The 26,001-nt window shown below is 37.6% G+C and overlaps 2 protein-coding genes across 7 annotated transcripts in view; one reads left to right on the top strand and one right to left on the bottom strand.

Moving 5' to 3' along the window:
* LOC128217300 (G-patch domain and KOW motifs-containing protein-like) overlaps positions 1–26,001 on the top strand; it is a 95,871-nt gene that overhangs the window by 1,689 nt on the left and 68,181 nt on the right. The gene's annotated exons all lie outside the window — the stretch shown is intronic.
* LOC128217297 (uncharacterized) lies at positions 13–26,001 on the bottom strand. Of its 6 annotated transcripts, none has more exons than XM_052924340.1 (3): positions 25,797–26,001; positions 12,671–13,906; positions 13–2,480 (listed from the first exon to the last, which is right to left on the bottom strand). In XM_052924340.1, exons 2-3 carry the CDS (start codon positions 12,813–12,815, stop codon positions 310–312), a joined length of 2,316 nt encoding a protein of 771 aa, XP_052780300.1. In that variant the 5' UTR covers positions 12,816–13,906; positions 25,797–26,001; the 3' UTR covers positions 13–309. The 6 variants fall into 6 exon arrangements, with proteins under 6 accessions (XP_052780300.1, XP_052780301.1, XP_052780304.1 ...); XM_052924341.1 differs by lacking the exon at positions 25,797–26,001 and adding an exon at positions 22,020–22,161; XM_052924344.1 differs by lacking the exon at positions 25,797–26,001 and adding an exon at positions 14,220–14,238.

Genomic DNA, 26,001 nt, shown 5'->3' with positions numbered 1-26,001 from the left:
AACTAACGAACGAAGATTTCAAATCATGTAATATATTTATAAATATACAATAAAAATGCACAATAGATATAAATTTCAGCTTGCGAAATTTGTTTCATGCTGATTGGGATAATTATCCGAACATAAATTAGGCAAAACGTTTTTTTGTGAAATAAACGGAAAGCGTTCATAGAAAAAAGATAAATTGCACATTGTAAAGTTCAATTAAAGAGTATAAGTTTTCCTTGACGCATCTAGTAATTATTATCGTTGTTTTTCACAATTATAGTTGCTTTAATATATTTTAATCTGTGTGGTTTGTTTCATAAATTAAACTGACAAATCTGCGATTTTGGGGCTGGAAAGTGGTTCTTCAAAAGTATTTCCCCATAGCAACAGTTTTAGTTTCGGATTTGATGACGTCACTATACGTATCCGGTATTTCAAATTGTCTGACGTCGCTTCCGGGTTATTGTGCTCTTTACCGAGTCTGTTGTAACACAATTTCACTAACGTCAATGTCGCGTTCGATTCTAGAATGTCCAACAACTTTGAGAACCCGTCGTTAGAGATCCCACACATGTTGAGGCCGAGTGTTTTGATATGTCGGTTTCTATCTAGGGCATTTGACAATTTCATGATCCCTTGGTCCCCAATGAAATTAACGCTAAGATCTAGATGGCGGATGGACTTGTTAGTCAGGATGACGTCAGAAACGATGGAGCATCCGGCCGAAGTTATGCCACAGTTTTCCAGATTCACTTCCCTCAGCGAGGAGTCGTCTTTCAGGTGTCTCAAAAACATATCAGCTCCGGCGTCACCGATAAAATTCCTACTTAAGTCCACTTCTGTGATAACTTTCCCTTGCTCAATGCCTTCTAAAAGCACGCCACAGCCGAGCCAAGTTATACTAGCACTTCGTAGGCGTAGTTTCTTTAAACAACGATTTTGTTTTAGCATATCACGGAGAGCAACACACCCATCGTCTCCAATGTCCAGAAAGCTCAGGTCCAAGTCTATAAGACTCGTGTTGGTCCTCAGACCTTCCGCTAACGATTTACAACCATCAGAGTCGATTCCGGTAGATGATAGATTCAGCTGTCGTAGTGTCTTGTTCTGAGCCAAAGCATTCGCTAAATGAGACGCACCTTGGTTCCCAATGTTGTTAAGTCGAAGATCGAGAACTCTAACGTTGAAGTTGTCGGCCAGGGCGGCGCTTATGTGCGACATGTCATTTCCCCTGATGTGTGTTTTGCCGATGTGTAGTTCCAGAATGCTTTCTTGCTCTCTGATGACGTCAGACAACGCGATGGCTTTGGCTAGACAGAGAGCGTGACCTGACAAGGAAATTGTCACCATTGGCAGGCCGTTCGTTATAATGTCCTCACTGAATATGCTAGAAACCTCACTTGTTAGAGATTGAAATGAAAGTCTGGAGTTTCTTTTAAAAGCAAGCAAGTTTTGAGAATGACGTTTACTTTCCGTATTTCTAAGTTTTTCTAACTCGACAACAGATCTCACTTTTCCAGTGTCTAAACTGTAATATACAACGTCAAAAGACACGGATTTATCATCGTCGAGAATTGGCGAGGATTGCCCGACTCCGACAGACACTTCGTATATGACGTCATATATTGCGCGCATGGCGTCAAGAACATTGACGACTGACGTAAAGTCCGCCACACTTCTGAGAATGTCGCAAAATTTCAGGAATGATTCATAATCTTCGTCCATCACTGTCTGGACGATACTTTCTATGATGTAACGATTATCAACAGGATTTCTATAAATATTGAAAGCCTTCGGATCAAGTAGATTAGCATCGGCAAGTTTATCAATGACCATAAACGGGTCTATCTTTTGACACAGAAGTTCTATGGCACTTTGTAAAATGAGAACATGTCTGTCACTTGCAGTGATTTCCGCGGATTTTTTCCTTGGTTTTGACGTCACTTTTCTTGTCAACTCCGGGGAGACAATTTTGATTCTCCCCGCTGACGTCATCTGTTGACGTCTTTGTACACTAGATGGAATGGAATAATTTGGCAACGAACTGTACTTGGGGTTTACTGCAACTGTTTCCTGTATCAAAGTCTGAGGAGGAAAAGTAACAACAATTCCATTACTATCCACGTTTTCATAATCTTTCACTGTTGGCGTCAGTGCATCACTGGGCGATACACATGTATGGTCAGGGCTCAGTTTTTCTGACGTCAAACTCTCCTTGGTCGCGCGAGGCGGCTTAGATGGTGGTATTGACCTCAAATTAGGCTGGACGTCTGTGCGTTCTACGACGTCAGGCAAATTTACGCTGACGTGAATGCCGAATCCTCCGTCCTCAACGGATTTAACGTTCCCGTTGTATTTGAGCGAATTTCGTGAGCGTCGCATAGATAGCGTTCTCCAAAACTTCCATGACTTTGAAGTGTCGTCTGCCTTCCCGGCTTTCGTTGACTTGACGCCAGCAATATTGTTGTTATTGTTTGGCACGGTTGATATGTCTGAAAATAAACAAATGAGCGTGAAAATGGATATGCCGATTGATGTCGTAAACAAAAATAATAGGTTAATAAATTAAAAATTGTAAATTCGCACTGAAAACGGAATAAGTTAAAAACTAGATTTTTGGCTTATTCTTATGGTTTCATGCAGATGATAATGTATAATCATATTACTTTTAAAACTGTTTAATTCTTTGGTTTTGCCAAAGAAGTTCGCAAACGACTTTGTCTGGCGAACATTTATACAATAACGACTTTTGATGGTTAGCCAATGTGCTGACTAGCCAAAATATAAAATAAATATGTTTTGTTCAATTGGCTGTGAAAAAGCGATTGGTGTGTGTTTTTATTCAAAAGTTACAAAAGAAAATGAATGGATAAGAAACGAGTTTTAAGCCCAGACATATCAATGCCCTTTTCTAACACGTACAGGTAGCCTGTTTGAACGTTCACAAGACCAGCACCTGCGATGAGTGTATACTTTTAGACACGTTTCACAAGGAACACGGCCAACATTCAGTCCGAGTCACACGCGTGATTGGCCAAGATCGTCTCCCCGAAACAGCAATTGTGCCAAAGAAACATCAGGTTTTGTAAAGAATGTTACAACAAATGTTTTACTGCGTTACCCTGATATTCGTAATCAAGAGTGAGGAAACATTTATTATATGCTGTGTGAATCAAAGTAAAGGTCCCTCCACTCTACCCAAACCCACTCATCTAAGGTGTCCCCTGGCCTAAAGATGCACTATAATCCCCCTCAAAGACGTCCCCTGGCCTAAAGATGCATTAAATCCCCTAAAAGACGTCCCCTGGCCTAAAGATGCATAAAAATCCCCTAAAAGACGTCCCCTAGCCTAAAGATGCAGATGAATCCACATTCAAGACGTTGCCTGGTCTAAAGATGCACCTGAATCCACCTTCAAGACGTTACTTGGCCTAAAGATGCACCTGAATCCCCCTCCAAGATGTCCCCTGACCTAAAGATGCACCTGAATCCCCCTTCAAGACATTACCTGGCCTAAAGATGCACCTGAATCCCCTCAAAGACGTTACTTTGCCTAAAGATGCACCTGAATCACCCTTCAAGACGTTACCTGGCCTAAAGATGCACCCGAATCCCCCTCCAAGATGTCCCCTGACCTAAAGATGCACCTGAATCCCCCTCCAAGATGACCCCTGACCTAAAGATGCACCTGAATCCCCCTTCAAGATGTCTCCTGGCCTAAAGATGCACCTGAATCCCCCTCCAAGATGTCCCCTGGCCTAAAGATGCACCTGAATCCCCCTCCAAGACGTTACCTGACCTAAAGATGCACAATAATCCCCTCAAAGTCTTCCCCTGGCATAAAGATGCACTTAACCCCCTCAAAGACGTCCCATGGCCTAAAGATGCACTTAATCCCCTCAAAGACGTTCCCTGGCCTAAAGATGCACTAAATCCCCTCCAAGATGTCCCCCTGGCCTAAGATGGACTGTAATCCCCCTCCAAAGACGTCCCCTTGCCTACAGATGCACTATTATTTCCTTCCAAGATGACACCCTGGCCTAAGATGGACTGTAATCCCCCTCCAAAGATGTCCCCTGGCCTACAGATGCGCTATTATTCCCTTCCAGGATGTCCCTTGGCTTTGAGTTACACTCCGGCCCCTCTCACACACCTGCTAACGAGACGCTCTCCCTGATGACCGACAGACGACAGGACAGCTGACGATTTCTCGGCAACGAATTAAAGTCATACATCGTCTCTAGAATTCCTCTCAGACAAACATGTTCCAGATATATTCCTATAGTTTACATTCCGTGGAAATTATATTAGTATGTAGATCCAGCAGATGGAAAACGACTTGAACAATAACACGACATCACAACCATCGTTTCGGCGAATCTAATTTCCATCGTTAAACATAACAAAAGAAAGTTTTCACTGTTGATACGGTCTGTCTAATTCCTCAGAAAACACAATAAGAATGAGCCATGCGGTCCTGAACAACAAAATGGAACTGCCGCACAACCAGAAGTACCGATCACCGACTTAAGTGTTTTGCGTCACATCGCGTTGGTGGACGGAAATAAAACCAACAGCAATCACGAACTCTCAAATATCTTAATATGAATGGAGAAAACCGGAAGTCCTCAGCTCGAATGGTTCCAATTACTGCCACTAAAAGGCATGCACAAATACGCGTTAATCTGATGGGGACGGGGGACTAATTACATCTCGGTGCTCATTGCTGTGGCCAGATGGCTGCGAGATAAATGAATCATTATTTTATGGCAAGTAAGGTTTCTAGAAAGTACTGTAGAGATTCCATTTTATTGTTTTCCTTATAAAGATAAAATATAAAATATCAACTAGAATAAATGACTAAAGAAGCATTTTCGCCAAGACGCGTTTTTGTTAGTTGTACTTGATATTGCTGTTTTTGTATAATTTGTATAATAAGTTGTTGTTGTTGTTGTTGTTGTTGTTGTTGTTGTTGTTGTTGTTGTTGTTGTTGTTGTTGTTGTTGTTGTTGTTGTTGTTACTGCTGATGAAGAAGGGGAGGACTAAGAAGTCAACGACGACGATGATAATGATGATGATGATGCCTGAATTTCACTAACAAGTGTCTGCAAATCCCAAACGCATTAACACATCGTCAGAGGAGAAACACAAAGCAAATGGGAATTCCTACATTGAATTATTGATTCCCGGTGCGAAATTGTCGCCGCTGAAGATTTGCTTGTAATTGCGAAATGTTAATTTGGAAGAAACACTGAAACTATCTTTCTGTGGTCAATTTGGCCATTATTAGATACAATAAATCAGGCGTGGGCGATCTTGCGGCTATGTGCAAGAATATGGCGGGTATTAAAACGAAATTAGATGCTTGCTGATAGAGCTTAGGAAATCTTATTGTTTTAAAAAAAGCCATGATTCAAGAGTTCTGTAAACCTGTAGATAGCATGATGTTGCCAGGGTCATTCTCACAAAGCAACCAAGGTTAAATTTTCAATTTAATGGAGGTCAACGTCATGCAAATAATGATAAAATGTTGTTGTTTTTTAATAATATAAGAATTTGTTTTCGTGACATGTTGAAATAACTGTGTCTAATTGCTTCAGAAATAAATCATTTTATCTCTAGTGCCAGGTGGTGTCATATTTCGACCCTGGGGATTTGTAGCTTCATGGTTCAGGGTAATATAACCATCATCATGGTGTATCGAGCCTCGACTTTGCCTGGGTTTTCATTTTGAAAGATAATGAAACCTTGGCCGACCACCCTTTGGGTCCTCTTAGTGGACGTTGGGAGTGTTCTTTTTACCAATTCTTATTCGTTGAATACATTTACATACACCAATTGATGTTTTATGCATTGTTCTTAAACCGTTAGGAACGCTTTTAGCCATTAAACATTTATTTTCGAACGTGAATATGAAAAATGCGATCTGATCAGCAGTCTTATATCACCGGTTTGTAGACTTTTCCGCATAAATTGGCTCATTCCTAGACAAAAAAAAGTTGTCCAAACGGTCAAACTGCAAGAGTTCAGCTTTAAATGAAATTGATTGTTGAAAGAAAACATTATATCAAAAATTTGCATTAAACATACACGCCCATTAGTTGTTGTCTTGTAAAATGCAACATAGTTGCTGTAACATACAGTTGAAGCCCCTTGGCTCGAACTCGCTTGGCTCAAGTTCCTCGTTGGCTCGAACTGGATATAAAGGACTGATTTCTTCAGCATTCCCGCTTGGCTCGAATTTTTCGAGGCTCGAGGTTTTTTCGCCGGTCTCTACGAGTTCGAGCCAAAGGGATGCGACTGTATATGAAATATCAAGCATACAAAATTTACGAAAAAAAAACACAACATAATGTAGGTCTACGGTGGAGCTACCGGGCACGATACAGAGGTTAACAAGTGAAGAGAGCGTGGCAAAAGATAATGGCGGTGATAGAAGGGCAATTACTGAACAATGAAAACACTGATACTTCTGCCCTGATGGTTCAGATACTGTTCGCCTTGAAAAATAATTAGCGAAGCTTCAATAGTTCAGAGTTTAATGTGAACAGATCACGTGTACTCTCTCACTTTATTGCTTCTTTTGTTTGTTCGTAACGAACGTGTGGATAGAGTAAAAGATACGAACAAAAAAATCACTGAGGCCAAGATAACCGTATTTTTATTATATGCTTTCCTTGAATTTCTACATAATTATCAATGAAATAAGAATGATATTTCACTGTTTTTAACATTTTGTCGTTTTTCACTGTTCTTGAATTTTAGCCCGCTCTTAATTCATAATCAAACATCAGCGCGCACAGGTCTGGGACACACAATTATTTTCTAAACATTCTTACATTCTGATACCTATAACTTCAAGTGCAACACGTGAAAGGGTATTTATTAATGTACAAATAACATCCGAGTATATGTTGATACCTAAGGCTACAATACAGCAATTTACAGCCTTTCATGCGATAACTATCAGCAGCGAGAGTTGGTTGTTTATTTGTCAGAAATGATTGTTTTCACCTGTTCCATACTGACATGCAGAAATCATGAATGATTTCAGGGGGTCAGTCATCTGCCTTGGACAGCTGTTGGATATCTACAAACATTGTTTACTGAGTCAGATGTTCGTCCCCCGATATATTGTATCATGAGAAACATTGTTCGTTGCTTCGTTATCCGGCTAAACGTGCACGGTGAATCATTCAGGCCAAATAGCAAACAGTTAAATTAAACAGAACACGGAAGAAAATTATTCAAGTAGGCATCACAGGGCGTTAAATCGGTAAATTCCTTGTGACCAAACGTTGATAGAATGTAACAATATCCAGCATTATTATGTTTACCGTTGACTTATCTAGATATACAAACAAAGGTTTTTATCTTAAGATGCTTAAACACTGTTGACATATGCTACTATCAAATATCCCAAGATACGAGAAAGGGTAAGAAAATCCAATTAGGTTAATTCATTTAGAGAAATTAGCATATAAATGAGAGGTCATTCATCATGTACACTGCATGTACGTTCATGAATTTGGTCCAAAGTCTATTTGTGAAGTAAATGAGTAATTGTTATTCTATTTTAGTTCATACTTTTCTGTACTCAACGGTGATATATCTTTCCAAACTTTGGGCCAGATTTCCAAAGAAGCGACACAAATATTGCACTAGTTGTACCGGTGACATACAGGGGCGGGTCCAAGATGTGTCGTTAGAGGCACAACTTACGTCATGCGCCCTTCCTCTTGGGAACCCAAAGCGGTCTGTATATATCTGTGTTGGTGTGGGTGGGAGTCGGGGGTAGGGGTGGCGGATGTCATCCCCAATAGAAATGAATGGCTAACTTTAGTCTGAAATGTTACATTTTGGAGTATTGCTTTTTTCTTCTCCGAAAATAAAGTTACCGCGGATAATTCTAACCATAAATCCGTTTTTGCTATGAAAAAAAATGTCACACAAAGAATTTGAAAGTCATCATACACTATTTTTGTGTCAGGCTGATCTACGTTGGATGTGGTTTTTACTGTTTACATGACCAGTGAATTCATTACTTATTCAATCCTGTGTCGGTCTTCACTATAGATACGCATGTTAAGTGATGAAAATTGGTAATATCTGTCATCAGTAACATCAACCGCCGACGGCAAAGATGTGTATTATGTAATTAAACCATCTGGTATTAATTAACACGCAATATATATAATATTTAAATAGTTAATATTGAGACCTTGATATTTTCTGGGTTATAGAACAACGTGATAATGAAAGTGGTTGGAGACTGGTATCAAATACCGTGGTATCCTACGACTTACCCAGACCTTAACACAACAATATGATCACTAGCGGATTCGGGGGGGGCGGGGGGTAAGGGGCGGGGGGGTGAACCCATCCGAAAATCGTCCAAGTTTACTTTTTATGTCCATATTAGAGAAAAAAGTTGTAAAATACTTTAAAATGCACCATTTCAGACTTAATTTTTTCAAAGAGAATACCCCCTGACACGGCTATGAGGGAGGGGTGTATGTCAAACGGTTGCACACCTAAGTTACGCCCCCTCTAACGACAAATCGTAGATCCGCTCATGGTCATTAAGGCCGCTCATGGTCATTAAGAAAGTGGTTGGAGACTGGTATCAGATTCAATTCATACCTAAACTTCAGTAACTCGGTGCAGTAACGTTTATTTGTATGTTTGTTTGAAGTAAAGTACAAATTGAGATGTATCGTGCATACAGCAAACATGGGCTGAGTGTCTTGCAAGGTTCGTTGGTTTTCAGATGCAATTATCATGAATACATTCCCCATGCATTATTTTGCACCATACAGCATGATGCAACAATACCCATAGTAACGAGATCGAAAATAAACCTGCAGCACTCGACTATAGCAACAAAATATCGATGAGTTTGTAGTTCGGTGAATTCCCGATGCAATTTCCGATGCATTTAGCATTGTGATTCAACAGGCAGGGAGATGATGTCTAAAATATAAGCTATCAAATTGCGGAGTCTGACGGAAGACATTGTTTATGCTTTCGAATCAGTTGACTAACAAGCGTCTTGACAACTGACAAGAGTACAGCATGTTTTTCTATGGAAACTATACATCGAACCCGAACTATTTCAGACGAAGATTTCTTAAGTATTTGCGTTTCTCCCTTAAGATTTACGTCATTAAAATGATCTGACAAATCGGTGATAAATCTTAGCGGTGATGATTAAGGTTTATTAACGCGTTTTTTTTCTCCAAATTGCATACCATTTTATAACTTTGAATCTTAAGATTTAATTCTTTGGCCTTGTATTAACGCAGAAGACCTGCCTAAAAGACAATAAAAGACAGGTTTTATCTGCTGTTTTCCCTGGGAAAATCTTGGTACAGGAATGATAAGAATGGTTAAGAAGTATGCATGAGCTTGCCAAGATATGCATCTCTCCAGAAGATGGTGCACCGAGATTGGGAAAACCGGAGTATGGTGGCCGGTAGGTACTTCTGTTTATGAGAATGAATATCTCGTTTAACTGACTCGTATATCGTTTATATCAGATGGAATCGACTCGCTGTCGTTTAACGAAATAGAGCGAGTAAATCGTTTAAACAAGCAAGAAGTACGTAATAACGAGATAAATATTATTCAAAGTAGTTCTAAGTATTTCATAAACTCAATCAAATAGGGAACATAGTTGTCAAATTTTGTCACTGATCGACGTTTTCCGGTACATTCCGGTACATTCCGAAACCAACTCGGAAAACTGCTGACGAAGATCGACGTTTTCCGGTACATTCCGGTACATTCCGAAACCAACTTCGGAAAACTACTGACGAAGATGGACGTTTTCCGGTACATTCCGAAACCAACTTCGGAAAACTACTGACGAAGATCAACGTTTTCCGGTACATTCCGGTACACTCCGAAACCAACTTCGGAAAACTACTGACGAAGATCAACGTTTTCCGGTACATTCCGGTACATTCCGAAACCAACTTCGGAAAACTACTGACGAAGATCGACGTTTTCCGGTACTGCATTCCGGTACACTCCGAAACCAACTTCGGAAAACTACTGACGAAGATCGACGTTTTCCGGTACATTCCGGTACATTCCGAAACCAACTTCGGAAAACTCTAACGAAGATACCCGCTTATTTTAAACAAGGTAATAGTGTCGAGATATTGTTACTACAACGGTAAAGAGAAATATCGCCGAATGGCAAGTATAGGCTTCCGTAGCAAAGAGATAGCTGATGGAAGGAAAGCATTGTAGTAATGATCTAGTTTATGATGTTCTCGGCTTTGTGGTGATCAGATGCTTATAAGTTATCTCAAAAAATAAGGATACGTATTTTTTTAGATGCAAATGTTTCGACTTAATGCATGAGACGAATGCAGACAAAGTTACCAGAACGTACGCAGTTAATTTAACCGTTACGTGCAAATATTGGAACCTAGAATAGAATACAGTCGAAACTCGATGGCTCGAACGCGACTTGTTCATTGAAAACAATTCGATCGAACGATACTTCGAGCCAAGCAAAACATGCTTATTGCCGACTAACCGAATCCAAAAGTGATTAGATAAAATGCCAATAGAATACTGTCTATTGAAAACAATTTGACAAACTACCAAAAGAAGACTGTCTATCGACATTAATTAAATAAGGAATGAAATTCAAATATTCAATATATATCAAACTAGGTCGAGAATAAAACCATTAAATAGCCATGAACATAAATCAGATCTTGAGAAGGCTCCTTATAAAATGTTGAACAACATGAAATGTCATGGGTAAAAGCCAGAGGGTATCTAGCGACTATAAACAAAGAGTGAGTTTTTACCTTTAGTATTAACACCTCGATTTATGGATTTAGTGTGGCCAGTAACATAATTTACTGTCCAGCACATTTATGACTTAACTGTGACCTCACAACATTGTTTTATGGACCTCTCCTATTTATTTATGACACAAAAACAAATACAGAGATTAAGGAGGTTGACCAACAATAACAACAAGTTCTTCTCTTAAAGATGCACTCTTACTCCCAAATAAGATTTACCACAATTAATACAAATGTTTTAATTTACCCAAAACGATAAATAAATGTCGAAAACAATGGTTCTTATGAAGAATATACAGAGTTTAATTTGAAATAAAGGTGCACAAAACACTGTCTTTCTACCTCATGAGACGATAGTAGATCACCGTGAATCTTTAAGCACTCACCAATCATTTAATATTTTTGTGTGTCCAGCTATTAAATACACGGTAACAATCGTGATATTAGTTATTCATATTTTCCAAAAATGCTTTATTTAGTAAGTAGTTAAAGGTTTATCACTCAAAATTCATGTTTGTTATACATGTGTATGTATTGATTTTGAATATCACTTTAATTCTCTAATTAACCTAAATGTTAAGTATTGATGACTGGCGTCTCCACATATTGTAGCTATCATTTGACAGGTATTTGCCTATTGATTACTTACAGTCAAACCCCGTTGGGTCGAACTCGCTTGGCTCGAATTTCTTGTTGGCTCGAACTTGATGAAACGACCGATTTATTTTAAACTCATTGTAAGCATTACCGCTTCGCTCGAATTTTCTGTGGCTCGAGGATTTTAAACCGGTCCCTGGGAGTTCGAGCCAACGGGGTTCGACTGTATATATAAACGTCATGACCGAAAGAGCACCACACATACAGTTATTACAGCTTGTATATAAGATCTTTATTTCAACTGAAATCGGACGTTATTTTTTAAAGGACAAAATAACTTGTTTGTTTGTTATTTTTGGGGCCAAAATAACTTGTTTGTTTGTTATTTTTGGGGCCAAAATAACTTGTTTGTTTGTTATTTTTGGGGCCAAAATAACTTGTTTGTTTGTCATTTTGGGGACCAAAAATATACTCCTTGTTTGCACACAAAACGCTTTAAGGTACCTAATTATTATTGGGTCAACAGAGGCCATGATTGCGAACAGTTTCAAGTTTAGGCTCAAGTGGCAAAACTACATAATTATCCATAATTATGTTGAGTATTGGTGATGAAAACTGCTGAAATGTATTACTAACTGAAACTCTTGCATTTATTTTTTTAGAATTTTAGCACAAATGGAATAAAGATGATCCTTTGTCATTTAATAAAAGTGCTTTTTTGAGTCTGAGTCTAGAATTGGAATTGAGGCTATTCGTAATCAAAGCCCTAGTCAACTTAATTTCACATGTGTGTTGGTCAGATACCTTAAATCACGATGATACAGCAACTTCGGACAAGTACCATACCGAAAGACTCTTGATAGCCTCAGATAAAAATATGGAAGTTTGAAGTACGAAATGAACTACTTGAACAATGGGTGAGCTATTTTGTAAGGTAATATTAAGATATATATGTTCTCTTTTGCCTGCTCACGACTTGCTGATAAGTCAGAAGCGAGGGCGTAATGTTCTACTGAATGTTCTTAAGTACAGTCTTTATATTCAAATTAATGGAAATTGTTTCCTATTATAATGTAAGGGAATGAAGTGGGGGGTTTTGTACGAAATCTTGAGAGCATCAACATGAAAACATACCATGTGCGTTCCCTGGATTTTCTTCATTTTTCTCTTAATTCATATGTATTTTCTTTTTATATATATATTTTCTTAAACATTATCTTTTAGAAGTGAAATCTAAAATAACATTATAAACAAACCTGTGGATCCTATGACCGGCCCAACTTTGTCTGTGAGGTGGATATGTCCGTCCCCGGGGGTGGGAGGAGGCGGCGCCCCATATGGCACGTTTTCCTCGTGCTGCGGGCTATGCCGCTCACCCGTACACGACAGCGTCCCGCCCATGGCTACCTCTGGTCACTTCCGGCCGTAATTGGGGCTTTTAACAATTCCTGCGGCCTCTCGCAGATGCTGTTGTAGTTTTACAGCGATTTCTCAGCACATCTGCACAGGGAATGCTGTTTAGTTTGATCTCGATCCTATTCCATTGAATAAACAGATAACACACTTTTTAACTTGTCGTAAAACACGCACGTGGCTCTGTATACGCTCGGGTGTTGCGAGATCCAAGAAACAGTTACACCCAATACCACGTAATTATTATCATCACTCCAGAAGATATATCTACAATTTATTTATCCAAGGTTTTGCAGATTCTTTGTTTCATATCACTTGTACCTGACATACAGACATGTTACTACTCACTGTTGTAAAAAAAGAAGATATCCACAATATTCCCACCGACAAAGCTCGAATATGTTATGAGTTTCACCTCAAATGCTGGAAACAACAGTTCTTGTTTATATTTTCTCTTCCAAATATCCGCTCAAACGTTCAGAATATGTTGACAATGTAAAATACACACGTTCGTTATCTTCGTACAAATGCAAATAACGAATTTTAAAATCTTAAACCATGTCTTTCATGTGATGTTTGTCAATTTAATAGGTTAAACTAGTTGTCTATTCGACGTAGAAACAAGTAGATGCACAACTTAAATTAGCTGATAGTCAGGTTGAACGATGTTTATAATGAGTCAATTACAGCTTACTAATTTGAAATGCAACTGTACTAGTAGTATATATATATTTACCTCACTCACTAATGTACATCTCTTGAATCCAAACAGTTTGTGAAAGTGAACTCCTTGAGGGAGATATAAAAATAATGAGATTTTCCCCGGAACTTAATTCCAACAAATGCGTGAGCATGCGAAGGCTTAAATCATTTGTATAGATAAAGATTCAGACACATTCGTGACACGTCTCCTGTCGGGTTAGCATGCCTTGGTAAGGTCACAGTAAATCCATTTCCCGACGTCTAATTAGAATGGTAATTAGTTGGTGAATCACGCCTGGCAGACGGACGTCTTGTTTGTGCGACCGTTTCTCGGGCGTGTCAGCTCAGCTCAATATTCGAGTGTTTCACGCGTTCATCTGTGAAAGAAAAAACAAAGGTACAAAACAACAACAGAAAAATATTTTATTATTACAATGCACGTTTTATACAAATATTAAACTTCAAAAGTCTGAGCGATTTAAAGTTAATAGTATTTTGAAAAAGTATTGAAAAATCTAAAATTAATAGCACAATTATGTTTAACAAATATCCAACAAACATATACTAAAACCGCAACATCTTTAACTTTTTTTGCGTTTTGAGCCTAGCTTTCTCACAATTAAAAGATCGACGATTTATAAACCTTTACATTTAACGCGATAAAAGCTAGCAGTTAAAAATATGATATACTTTAAATTTAAAACCCATAAATTATGACAAAGCAGTCGGAAAACAGGTCTCTCCAGCTATCAGTTATTTATAAGGATGTGCAGCAAATAGATAAAAATGACACGAAATTATTCAACACCTTTACAACAACAGACAGGCGATGTAGAAATGTTATTCAAAATAACAAAAAAACGTCGTAACACGAGACAAAAATGCAGCTAAAGATACGATAAATATACTTTGTGACAATATCGTACACAGACCATAACGTTACATAAATTAAAATTCATTTGAATAGCGCAAGGTAATTGTACTTTTCAGAGCAGTTCGTATCTCCTAAACCGTTCATACAGCCGTGTGAAATAATTATATTATGATTGTTATATATATTGACAATTGTTTGAAGCCGCTGTCAACTGATTGATCCGGAGCTGTCAACCAGAGTCTTCTGCCTTTTGTACGAACATATCTGTATACAGCGTGATTCCTTTCAGCCTTTTACAATAATATCGAACTTTGTATTATACCACACAATACATAAAACTATATAGATCACCCGTTAACGACTTCAAAATAAAAGTTAAGTTCACTTCAACAGAATTATAATTTTTTTATAAAAATCTACAAGTGTCCGCGTACAAAAGAGCAGGGGCAGTTTCATGCAGTGACGTGCCTAGGACTATTGTTAACAACTCTCCTGGGAACGAAATCGCTCCTAAAATTATTGATGAAACGGTTTCAAGAACTTCAGTAAACAACTCTCCTAGGAATTAAATCGCTCCTAAAATAAATAATGACACGGTTCCAAGAACTTCAGTAAACAACTCTCCTAGGAATTAAATCGCTCCTAAAATAAATAATGACACGGTTCCAAGAACTTCAGTGAACAACTCTCATAGGAATGAAATCGCCCCTAAAATTAATGATGAAACGGTTCCAAGAACTTCAGTAAACCACTCTCCTTGGAACGAAATCGCTCCTAAAAGTATTGATAAAACGGTTTTCCTCACTCATATAAACGAAATCGCTCTTTAAATTCTTAATGGATCGGTTCCTGGAGGTTCTTCTGTCAAGATCCCTCATATGAACGAAATCGCACCTAAAATTATTGATAACAAGGCTCCAAGTACTTCTATTTAACATCATTCCTAGGAACGAAATTCGTCCTAGTGTTCTTAATGAAACGGCTCCCAAAACTACTGTTAAAATCTTTCCTACGAATTAAATCGCATGAGCATTGATGATGATGCCCCGGGCTCCTAAGCAGAGCTGTATCCGTGTTTTTTTTCTCAAATCAAGGAATACTATCAAAATTTGAAGTGCTTACCAACACCTAGTGTATCGTGTCACTGTTGTTTTATTTATGAACTGATAACAAGAAGAAATTGTGATTATAATTTTGTTTCCAATACAGTCACCAAGAGATACTCTCCTGGTGCCTAGAATGCTCGTCTGACAATTCTTCGGACAAGTCTATAGCCACTGGAGTGTTTATTACGCTGGTGGGCGTATACACCTTCCCTATCCATATTATAAAGGTAAAAATAGTCACGTTCAGGGGCGTAGTTAGCCCTCTTTTCATGCATGTGGATTCATAATTTTGCTAGAAGGAACGCGGGAATGCCCCCTCAGAATATTTTGAAACCCATGATGCGATCAGGTTCTGGGGTATGGAAAATTGTAGGTTCATGTAGTCAAGAAAGCGTACTGTAACTTTGGCTGATTTTTTTTATTATTATTTTTGTCTGAATCATGTGAGTTCAGCCGCGTACTCGCGTAAAGCCAGCTACGCGCAAGACGTTATTGGTATCTCCATCGCTATCTTATAAATACGAAAACCTATTCTTGAATATTTTGGAGGGTATTTAAATAAGAAAATGACACTTCAGCCTTAGTATTCCCAATGCCAGACATCAAACCGTCAATGAAACAGATGGACTTAAAATACCATGGTGTATTCAGTTTTCTACAAAGAATGTCTGCCTCATTAAAGCCGCTTATACACTGAATATCAATGTAATTACAATATTGACATAAACTCATTTTTGGCCGTGGTTCCAGCCTTCAACGATACACCACATTCTATAATTATATTCCTCAAAACTTTGGATCGAACATGAAGGTGGATTAAATCGACGAGGGTGGCACATTGCAGGCAAATAATCATACTAGTTTCTTGTTAACACCGGCTGTCACGCTGTCATTAGCTATTGAACACCAAATCAATGTTAGCTTGTGAGGGGTTTACAGGCGAGTGTTCTGAACGCCATGATGAATTACCTCACCACGACGTTAACGGCGTATGCATGTTTTTAAATCATACATATCCATTTCCGGTCGATTTGTGACGGAATCCGATGGTTTGTCTTGGTGCACGATACAAGTCCTCATAACTATTACTCCCCGCCAGTCCTTATAACCAGCAGTCCCCAAGAGTCCTGATCATAACAAGTCCTCATACCAATCCTAGTAAGTAACAATCAATACTCCCTACCAGTACTTCCGATAAGTACTCCCGCCAGCACTCATAACCAATATTACCTGCAAGTACTCCCATCAGTACTCACAACCAATGCCAATAACCAGTACTCCCTACCAGTACTCAGCCAATACTTCCTACCAGTTCTCATAACCAGTACTATTCAAAGCCAATACTCCCAACCAATACTCATAACCAGTACACTCTACCAGTTATCCCCACCAGTAATCATAGCCAATACTTTTTACCAGTACTCCCGATCAGCACTCCACACCGGTACTCATAACCATTACTCCCTACCACTACTCATAACCAGTACTCCCCACCTAGTACTCATATCTAATACTCATCAACAGTACTCGCAGACTACCTAACCGATATAGTACCTCGAGAAAAAGTAGACTGTCAAGGAAAATGACTATAAGCACAATTTTTTAATTATACCTCAAATACCTGATATTTGTTTCCTTCTGAATAACTCCAATATGTATCGTCATAGAACTAAACCGAGTTCATCCATTAGAAGTAAACAGGGCACAAAATAACGAATAGTAAACTATTCTATCATTCCTATAATTAGAATATCCGGTAAAAAAAAGAGACTTGACAATATCGAATGAAGACTTTTGTCTAGTCAATTCTAGAATCCTATCTGATCATTACTATTGCAATCTCTACATTCCATTGGATGTGGCATCAAATCCAGGCAATCACCATGCTTCGGTAATCCCATATGACAAAGTTCATATTTTCTCCAACATGGAATTTGCGGCATTTATTGAACATGTCGTCTGCTATAAAGCTGTTGCAGGCAGCTTTAAACATGGGGTTACATTATTCTCTGGATGAGATTTAAAGAAGCGAGATAATTACAGACTAATTTTGTGATCTTCAGAATGTAGGGGTTCTAAAAAGCTCATAATGGAACGGACAATAAAACTGCCTCTGGCTTTGTGAAACGGATGTATGTGTGCATACGGGCGCCTGCCGTTGGAAGATAATTCTGAAACCGCAAATGGAGTTCATTAGTTAAAGTAATATTTTGTATCTAGAACGCTTCCGGCAATAACATTGTAGACAACCGCGGCCTATGACTGGAACCGGACAAATGGAATTAATAGGAGTAGTTATTTTGTACTTCGTGTATTGGTCTGTACATGCTACAGACGACAAACTAAACGTTCCATAAACCAGGCACCAGTCGATCTATCATCGTAAACACCATTATCATAGTCACGCAAATAGGAAATAGCTCGTTCCACTACTACTTATTTGATAAAAATGAAACAATCAATGATTTTTACGATGTCTGAATGTGATTGTCTGAAGCAGAAGCGAAGATAACAGCACTCAGACTTATTGATCATGACGTAACTTAAGGTGCAGACGATAATTATTGCTATTTAAAGGTTTGCAAAGCAGCGTCTGCTTTCAGAGATTCTCGCGAGGTTTGATGGAATATATACAGACTCAATCGGAACACCTCGGCCAGCATCCAACAAATGACTATCTCGAAGCTTGCCGGAGATGGCCGAGTTGTTACGATTGCATATACAGACTCAATCGGAACACCTCGGCCAGTATCCAACAGATTGACTATCTCGAAGCTTGCCGGAGATGGCCGAGTTGTTCGATTATATAAACAGACTAACCAACTATACAAGATACACACTTTCCAGACGACATCTATAACAATCGATCGACAATTGCTTCAAACAATTTCACTGATCTCGTTTTTTATGTCTCATTAGAGCCTTTCGCTCCGATATTGTTATGGCACAAGAGTTTTATGGGTGTTCGTCAGGTATTAACTGCGTCAATAAGGATACCTTTGAACGAGTAACAAAACAATAATGCATGCAGTCACTATAAGCAACGGTGGTTTACTGACCTGGACCAGTATTCAATATTGATCTTATCCTTATCCTTAGACATGCCTCAGTGATTCCATGCAGCTTATTGGTCAGCTAAACATACAGGCCAATCAAAACACAGAGTTTCTAATCTTAAATTTAAGTTTAATAATAGTTTCTTTTTGAATACGGCCCCATGGGCTGGTAATCGATATTGGTCTTAATTGGATCTAAGAACGATGTAGCTAATCGGATTACTGGTTTTTAATCACCGACATGTTAAGTGAATGAAGTCAATGATGTATGACCATAAGGTTAACTTAAGATGAATATTGAATACCACCCTAGACCAGAATCGATATGCAGACCCGACCTGAAGTGCATTTTATATCAATTTTTAAAAATACCATTTTTGATAATCATGTGCATGCCGGTGCATAATACAATTCCTACCAGGGGCTACGCCAGTGTTCACGTTATATATTAATTAAAATGTCCACACAAATCAATGCTAAAAGCAACTAGCATGATAGACAAATCTGCCACGGTTAAAAAGTTCGATTTCAAGGTTTAATAAACTAATTTAAGTGATTACCGGTTTGAAACAAACATAAAATGGCAGATTGGTTGACTAAACACTGTTAAAACTTCAAACTAAAAGCGTCCAGTTAAACTGTTGGTGGTGAAAATACTTTCGCTGTCAAATTATCGTGAGAGAACATTTGTATGTAACCTTAGATGTGTTTGTTTGACATCGAACGACCTGAGTAAAGGTGTCATGTACCGACTTTCGCCATTAGTCCGTCATGAACACAAGTGTTACATGACAGTATTTCGTTGTCCAACTTTTAATTAAAAACTTTAAGACCATTATATTGTCAGCGTCTCGTCGTGCTCGTATATTTCATCTGTGTGACACTAAAACGGCCAGTAAATGGAATCCAGCTCATCAAGTATGCTCACTTATAACTTATAAGTAACTCACATTTCCAAAGCCTAGTAGGTTTTAGACAAAGGACATAAAACATGTTCTCAACAATATTTTCAAAAAGAGCACTGTCAAATGTAAGGAAAAGAGTTTCGTCTAGAGTTCATTTTGCAAAAATTGCCAAACTTGGGCGAGGTATTGCACATTCATTTTGCCCAAATTGCCAAATAAGGACGAGCTAATTCACATTCATTTTGTTCAAATGCTTAACTGGAGCGACATAAAACACGCCTAACTGGGACGAGATAATGCCAAAAAAACCGCCTAACTGGGGCGAGATAATGCCACAAAATGCCTAACTGGGACGAGATAATGCCAAAAACTGCCTAACTGGGGCGAGATAATGCCACAAAATGCCTAACTGGGGCGAGATAATGCCAAAAAATGCCAAACAGGGGCTAGGTAATGCCAAAAAATGCCTAACAGGAGCTAGGTAATGCATTCATTTTGTCAAAATTGCCAAATTTTGGCGAGGTCATGTACGATCATTTTGCAAAACATCCCATGCATACTCGGGCAAAGTCAACTTTTGCCAATCCTGAACAGAAAATATGTATATCCTGTTTAAGAACTAACTGTATAGAGAAATCACCTTCACGAAGTGTCAAGAAATGGGGATGTCCTGTACACGGCGGTCTGGCTTATCTCAGATTTACACATCACAATCCGCACAATGAACAGATACATGAATTAAATAATCACATTAGGGTAATTTGTAATGGTATAACAAGCTTATGTGAACATATGACCGGCGTTACATCTGGCTAACGAGTTACCATTGTTTCTGGCAACCACAGACACACTCATTTGTTCCTAATTGTATAAACATTACACGTTATTCCACATCTAAATCATGAGAAACAAAGAACTCTAACATAAATAGAAAGAGCATGAAATATGCATAGACTAATTCATTGTGCCATATTCTTGTCTTATGTTTATACACAAACTCCAATGCAATGTAAAAATACTGACACATTCTATCTTGACTCCGGGTGCCAGATTCTCGAAAATACTTAGTAATTTCTGAATGAATAACTAACTTCACTCATTTTACCAATTTACAGACTAGTCATAGAGAATTCAGACTTGGACGATTAAAAAATAAAGTATTTTACTCTATCCTCTCACATATTATATTAACGAATGGTTTTAGTGGTCAACACAATATTTTGTCTATTGATAAGGCATTTATTGCATTAAATCTAGAATCATCTGTTATTGATTTAAATTAGATGAAGCGGTAGTTACAAACAGTGGCTGACCTAGTTTACAGCATATTATGTAGAACACTAAAAGGTCAAAGAATGTTAGCATGTCCGCAAACAAAATGTTTTATTATGCGACAGCATATTAACACTCTTTAACAATTACTAAATAAATGTGTTTCAGAGCAAGTTTTGAACTTGAGTAGAGTATAGTTCGAGAACTTTGAATTAAACAAGAGTGTGCTAAACTTTCTGTGCATATTTGATAACCCTATAAAGACATTTAACGCATAAAATTTGGTCATATTATTTAGAAATGTAAAAAGTAACAAAAATATGAAAGACCCATAATGTATTCTCGTTCTATTTAAAATATACACAGGATTTAAATAGCGAAGTCAGTTGAGGTAGAACATGAGCAATTTCGGAAAACTGGGGCCAGGCACCTTGAAGTTATTGACGGCAAGCCTGTTTACAGGGCTGGTTAGAATATGTTCATATCTGTCCGTCTCAGATATTTATGCTTTCAGAATCATGAGTATCGTCTTTGAAGACAAGTTCTTGGGATATCTACCATCAAATCACCCAGGACATTAAATATACGGGGTAGCGCACAAAGGAATGCGGTGGGGCATTTATTGGCCATTTCTCGACTCTTACTCCCCTATTTTCTATCATTATGAACAAATTGATCTCAAGTTCTTCCCCTGTGAGGCATAGTAAATTACTTCTATGGTTGATTATGGAGCTCATTTAACCTCGCCCTCGGGTCGGACTCTTTCTGCGAGCACAATTGCACTAGTTGGTATCATAGAAATTTGGTGATCAATACAAGAATATCTGTAATTTGGACAGCACCACAAAGGCACATAAAGTAGCCAGAACTCTAGTCTAAAATGTATGAAAGGCCCTAAAATGCTCTGTAAACAGTCTTACAAAGCATGTGTTGGAAAGTGCGTTGATTGATTGCAATAACAAATATAACACCCATACTGAGAACAGGGCGAAATCATACTCATAACGAACATTTTTGTGTTACTAAAATTTGTGTGTTTACATTTTAGATGTATACTCCTTCGTAGATGTAGCAATGTCATTTTTAATGTCCTTTTTAGCTTTAATGGTATCTCCGGTTAAGAAATAAAACGTTTCAAATTAAATCCTAGTTAAATGTCTTACAAGATGCATTTCAAGTGGAAAACTCTAAACATACTTTAAACAGAAACCTCGGATGAAATAAATACAAACCTTCAGACAAACTCTTCTTTAAAGAGATAATTAAATGTAGCTTACCGTTAAGCATTCCTCGATCACTCAGAAAGAAAACACACAGCAATATACGTCTCATTAATAAATTTAAAAATCAATACAAATGTTCCAAAACTACACCAGAAATGGAAATATATTAATAAGCAATCCTTCTTAAACCCTCACGTTCGAACAGTATGAATCGAACACACACAATGACTGAAGTTATCGATACAATGAGCAGGAAATAGACTTACAGCCCCGCCACAGGTGTTTATATAGTGTACTGGTGATACTATCGCTTTAATTACTATTTCCTTTTATTAATAATTAACAGCAATTACATGGTCTTAATTACTTAATGACTCTTCTGGTAAGATCTGGGGCAAGAAAGACATATTCATTTAAATTATAGGCCCAATTTCGCAACTTTTGTGAAAGACTGTTTTTCAAAGTTACTACAGCAGTGCAAACCTATATATCTGAAATCAATGTTCAAAGCCCCAAGTTAATGATCCGTTTTTTTATCTTCAGTGCATGCTACGCATCTTCTGCAATATACTAGATAGCTTCTTAAATAATTAAGTGAATATATCACCATTACAAAACCAGAGTTCAACACCGTAACGAATAACATACAATATATCTGCACTTGCACTTTTTCTTATACAGTGGCGTAGCTACATAAATTATAGACCTTGTTGGCCCGGGCCTACGATTTTTTTGGAAAATGATAATTTTAAATAACCCAAAAATGCAACAAAAACTAATAGCTACTCAAAAACATTGAACACCTTAACAGTGTTTTTCTTTATTATTTTAACGAAAATAAGTTTGGTGTTTATTAATACTACGTGCAGGGTGTATTGCTTGATTTTATTGTTATCATTGCAAGTATTATTGAGTGTGTGTAATGTGCATATAAAAGTCCATAAACTCACATAGAATCATCGGGCCTACAAGTTTTTAGGCCCTAGCTACGCCCCTATTATACGTGTAAAACATACGTTTTATTGTCACTATTCAGGTATCCAGAATTCGATGTTAGCGGAGGCGTAACTTAGGGGAATAACCTTCTGACTTGCGCCCCTCCCTCAGAACTGAATATCATTTGGTTTAAAGTGTTGAGTGGGGAGTTTGGGGGACTCCACCAAGGCATTTTTAACAATTTCTAGTCCGAAACGGTACAATTCGGGTGTATTTTAATTACTTTGTTCTCCTATATTGAAAGAAAAGAGAAACTTGGATTTTTTTTTTTTTTTTTTTTTTTTTTTTTTTGGGGGGGGGGGGGTGCCATGTGTGCCCCACCCCCGGGATCCGCTAGTGCTAGTGTACATCGAAATAAGAACCAGGGCTAGTATTCATAACACATCTTAAGTCATTTCCTAAGATAAGCCGTTTTCTAAAATGTTAAATAGTCAAATTAAGCAAAAATGTATACGTTTTTAATACAAAAAAAGATTTTATATATCATATATTTAATCGAAATAAAGTTTTTTTTAGATATAAATAGGTATATCATATGGCAAGTGAGATTCAAAACTTCGGAAAAGCCTTAAGTTAGGAAATTTCTTAGGATGTTTTATGAATATAGCCCCAGAAACTTCAATATAATAATCAAACATTTCACGAATGGTGTCATCAGTAACGCAGTAATATGATATCGATATTTTAACGAACCTATAAACCTCTTGAGAGATTATAAGTCTGCAATGAGTATAGGGGAAGGAAAACATCCTACAAGAACTTTCCATACAGATCGAGAGAATATTAATAAGTCGGGTACTTGGTACATGTATCTCGGACGCAGGTGACGATTAAGACACAACCCTCAAGTCCCAGACAAAAGATAAAACCTCCAAATTCAGCTTATCCAGTATTTAGAACAAGCAGAGAAAGGGACATGGCTTAGTTTCGATGTTTGAGCAAATATTGATAGCCTCTTTCCACCCTGTCTGTTTACATTCTGTCATCAAATTTGCATTTCTATTCACTACCGTCAATGCGCAAGTGTGGATGTGTTTGCCCATACAAATTTGGCTTCAATCCTGAGTATTAATTAATCATGTGCATATACAAAACCCGCGATGTGTTTGCTCACACAAATTTTGGCTACAGATCTATTCATATATAAAGTGGGAATGTTATAAAGGAGGTTGGGTACAAAGAAGACAGTTTGGTGTTTCCTGGTCGATTTACATGACCTCAATAAGGCCATGCCAATGTGGACTTTTGTTAAGTGTCCGCGTGCGCCTAGGTTTTGCGCTCCTCGAGCCAAATAAAAAAATAAGAAAAAAATCTCGTTGTTTTTCAATGTCCCTGATCCGAAATTAAGATCCGAAAACGATTCATTGAAAAATAGTCAGTTTTAAATTGGATTTATTCTTGTTTAGATCTAGTTATGAAACAAACCATTTTGTATTGTTTTGGTGATGTTAAATTCATTAAAAACATTTAAACTTATGCATTGCTTATTATCTGAGAATACTTGTTGTTGTTTTTTGTAACGAATTTGTGTTTTTTAATAGGTAGATACTAAGGTTTGGCAAACTTAGGTTGACGCTTAACAAGATTCCAATTGGGCATGGTCTTATACAATGGAAACTGCAGGGACAAGCTCAAGGTAGCCCAACATTTAATGACATTCGGAACTCCTCGGCCATTTTCTATCGAAACAACCTCGGATGTATATTGGCGGTTTACAATGTCAGAAATCGGTACACTTTAATTACGCTGCAAGTAGATCGCGTAGTAATCTTAATTTACGAGTTAAACTGAATGACTTACATCTTGATAATCTTTATTATGCTTGCATTTATACACTTTACTGGCAATCAATTTAAACTTATGTCTACAAATACAAGCTAAAACCATACCATTAATTTATAATAATAATAATATTATTCAAATTTTACGAACTACTTATACTGATGTACTGGCATACATCCGAGGTTGTTTTCGATAAAAATGGCCAAGGGGCTACGAATGCCGAGGTTGTTTTCGGTAAAAATGCCCGAGGAGTTCCGAATGCCGAGGTTGTTTTCGGTAAAAATGCCCGAGGAGTTCCGAATGCCGAGGTTGTTTTCGGTAAAAATGCCCGAGGAGTTCCGAATGCCAAGGTGTTCCGATTGCAAACGAGAGATACACAACATACAAAGCAACACAGACAGACCACACATTCATCGAAATAACTGACATAAAGCGTCTAGATGATCGAGCTAGAACTTTGTTATCGTCATTGTTGTTAACTTTCAAATTGTTAATGCTCTGGAATTTTAATGGATACACTTGTGATCTGCAGTATTTCTAACAAGATTTCTGACAACTGTTTCAGCTCAGTACTTGTTTGAATGCAAAGATATGAGCACATCATACAATAGTTCACCTTTTAAAGGTTGTAACGATGCCGTTAACATTGTTGTAAAATTTAAATACGTTCTGAACAATCTGTCAAAAGTGAATCAAATAAAAATATTCAACTTGTTAACATTTGTGACGTTTATACAGATCTTTCAAGAGCCGGTATGTATGGTGGCATATAACTGCCGTTAGATAACCTGTTGACGTTTTCTAAATTGTTTCGTGTTAACCACGCGATAATTATCTAGCTATCTAGTTAAAATTCGCGTTACTTTTTTGTAATATAATTATCACAAGACTAAAAACAGGCTTGAAAGTGCCCAGAACTGCCACCTGTTACCTTTTTATCTGTACAACATTAACAGGTTATCTAATTATGGTTTGTGAATTCCACGTAATAAGTAACATACTAACTGGTTAACGTAATAAAACATATATTAAAGAAATATAACAAATACTTACCTCTTAGTGATATCCAAAATAGTATGGTATTAATTTGTTACTTTTTCATGTCGACTCTTTACTAAAAGCGAAAGGCATGTCTTTGCTGATATTCCCAAAAAAACTTAAACTGAAAACTGAAACTGAAAATTATTGATCCTGAACATCAAAGTATATTGAATTTCAAAATAACAGGACAGATGGTTTTATTTTAAGTTTAAGCGGT

The sequence above is a fragment of the Mya arenaria genome, chromosome 14 (genome assembly GCF_026914265.1).
Source record: "Mya arenaria isolate MELC-2E11 chromosome 14, ASM2691426v1".
Lineage (NCBI taxonomy): Eukaryota > Metazoa > Mollusca > Bivalvia > Myida > Myidae > Mya > Mya arenaria.
The sequence above is the reverse complement of the archived record's forward strand: the minus strand, read 5'-3'. Positions and strand labels throughout refer to the sequence as shown.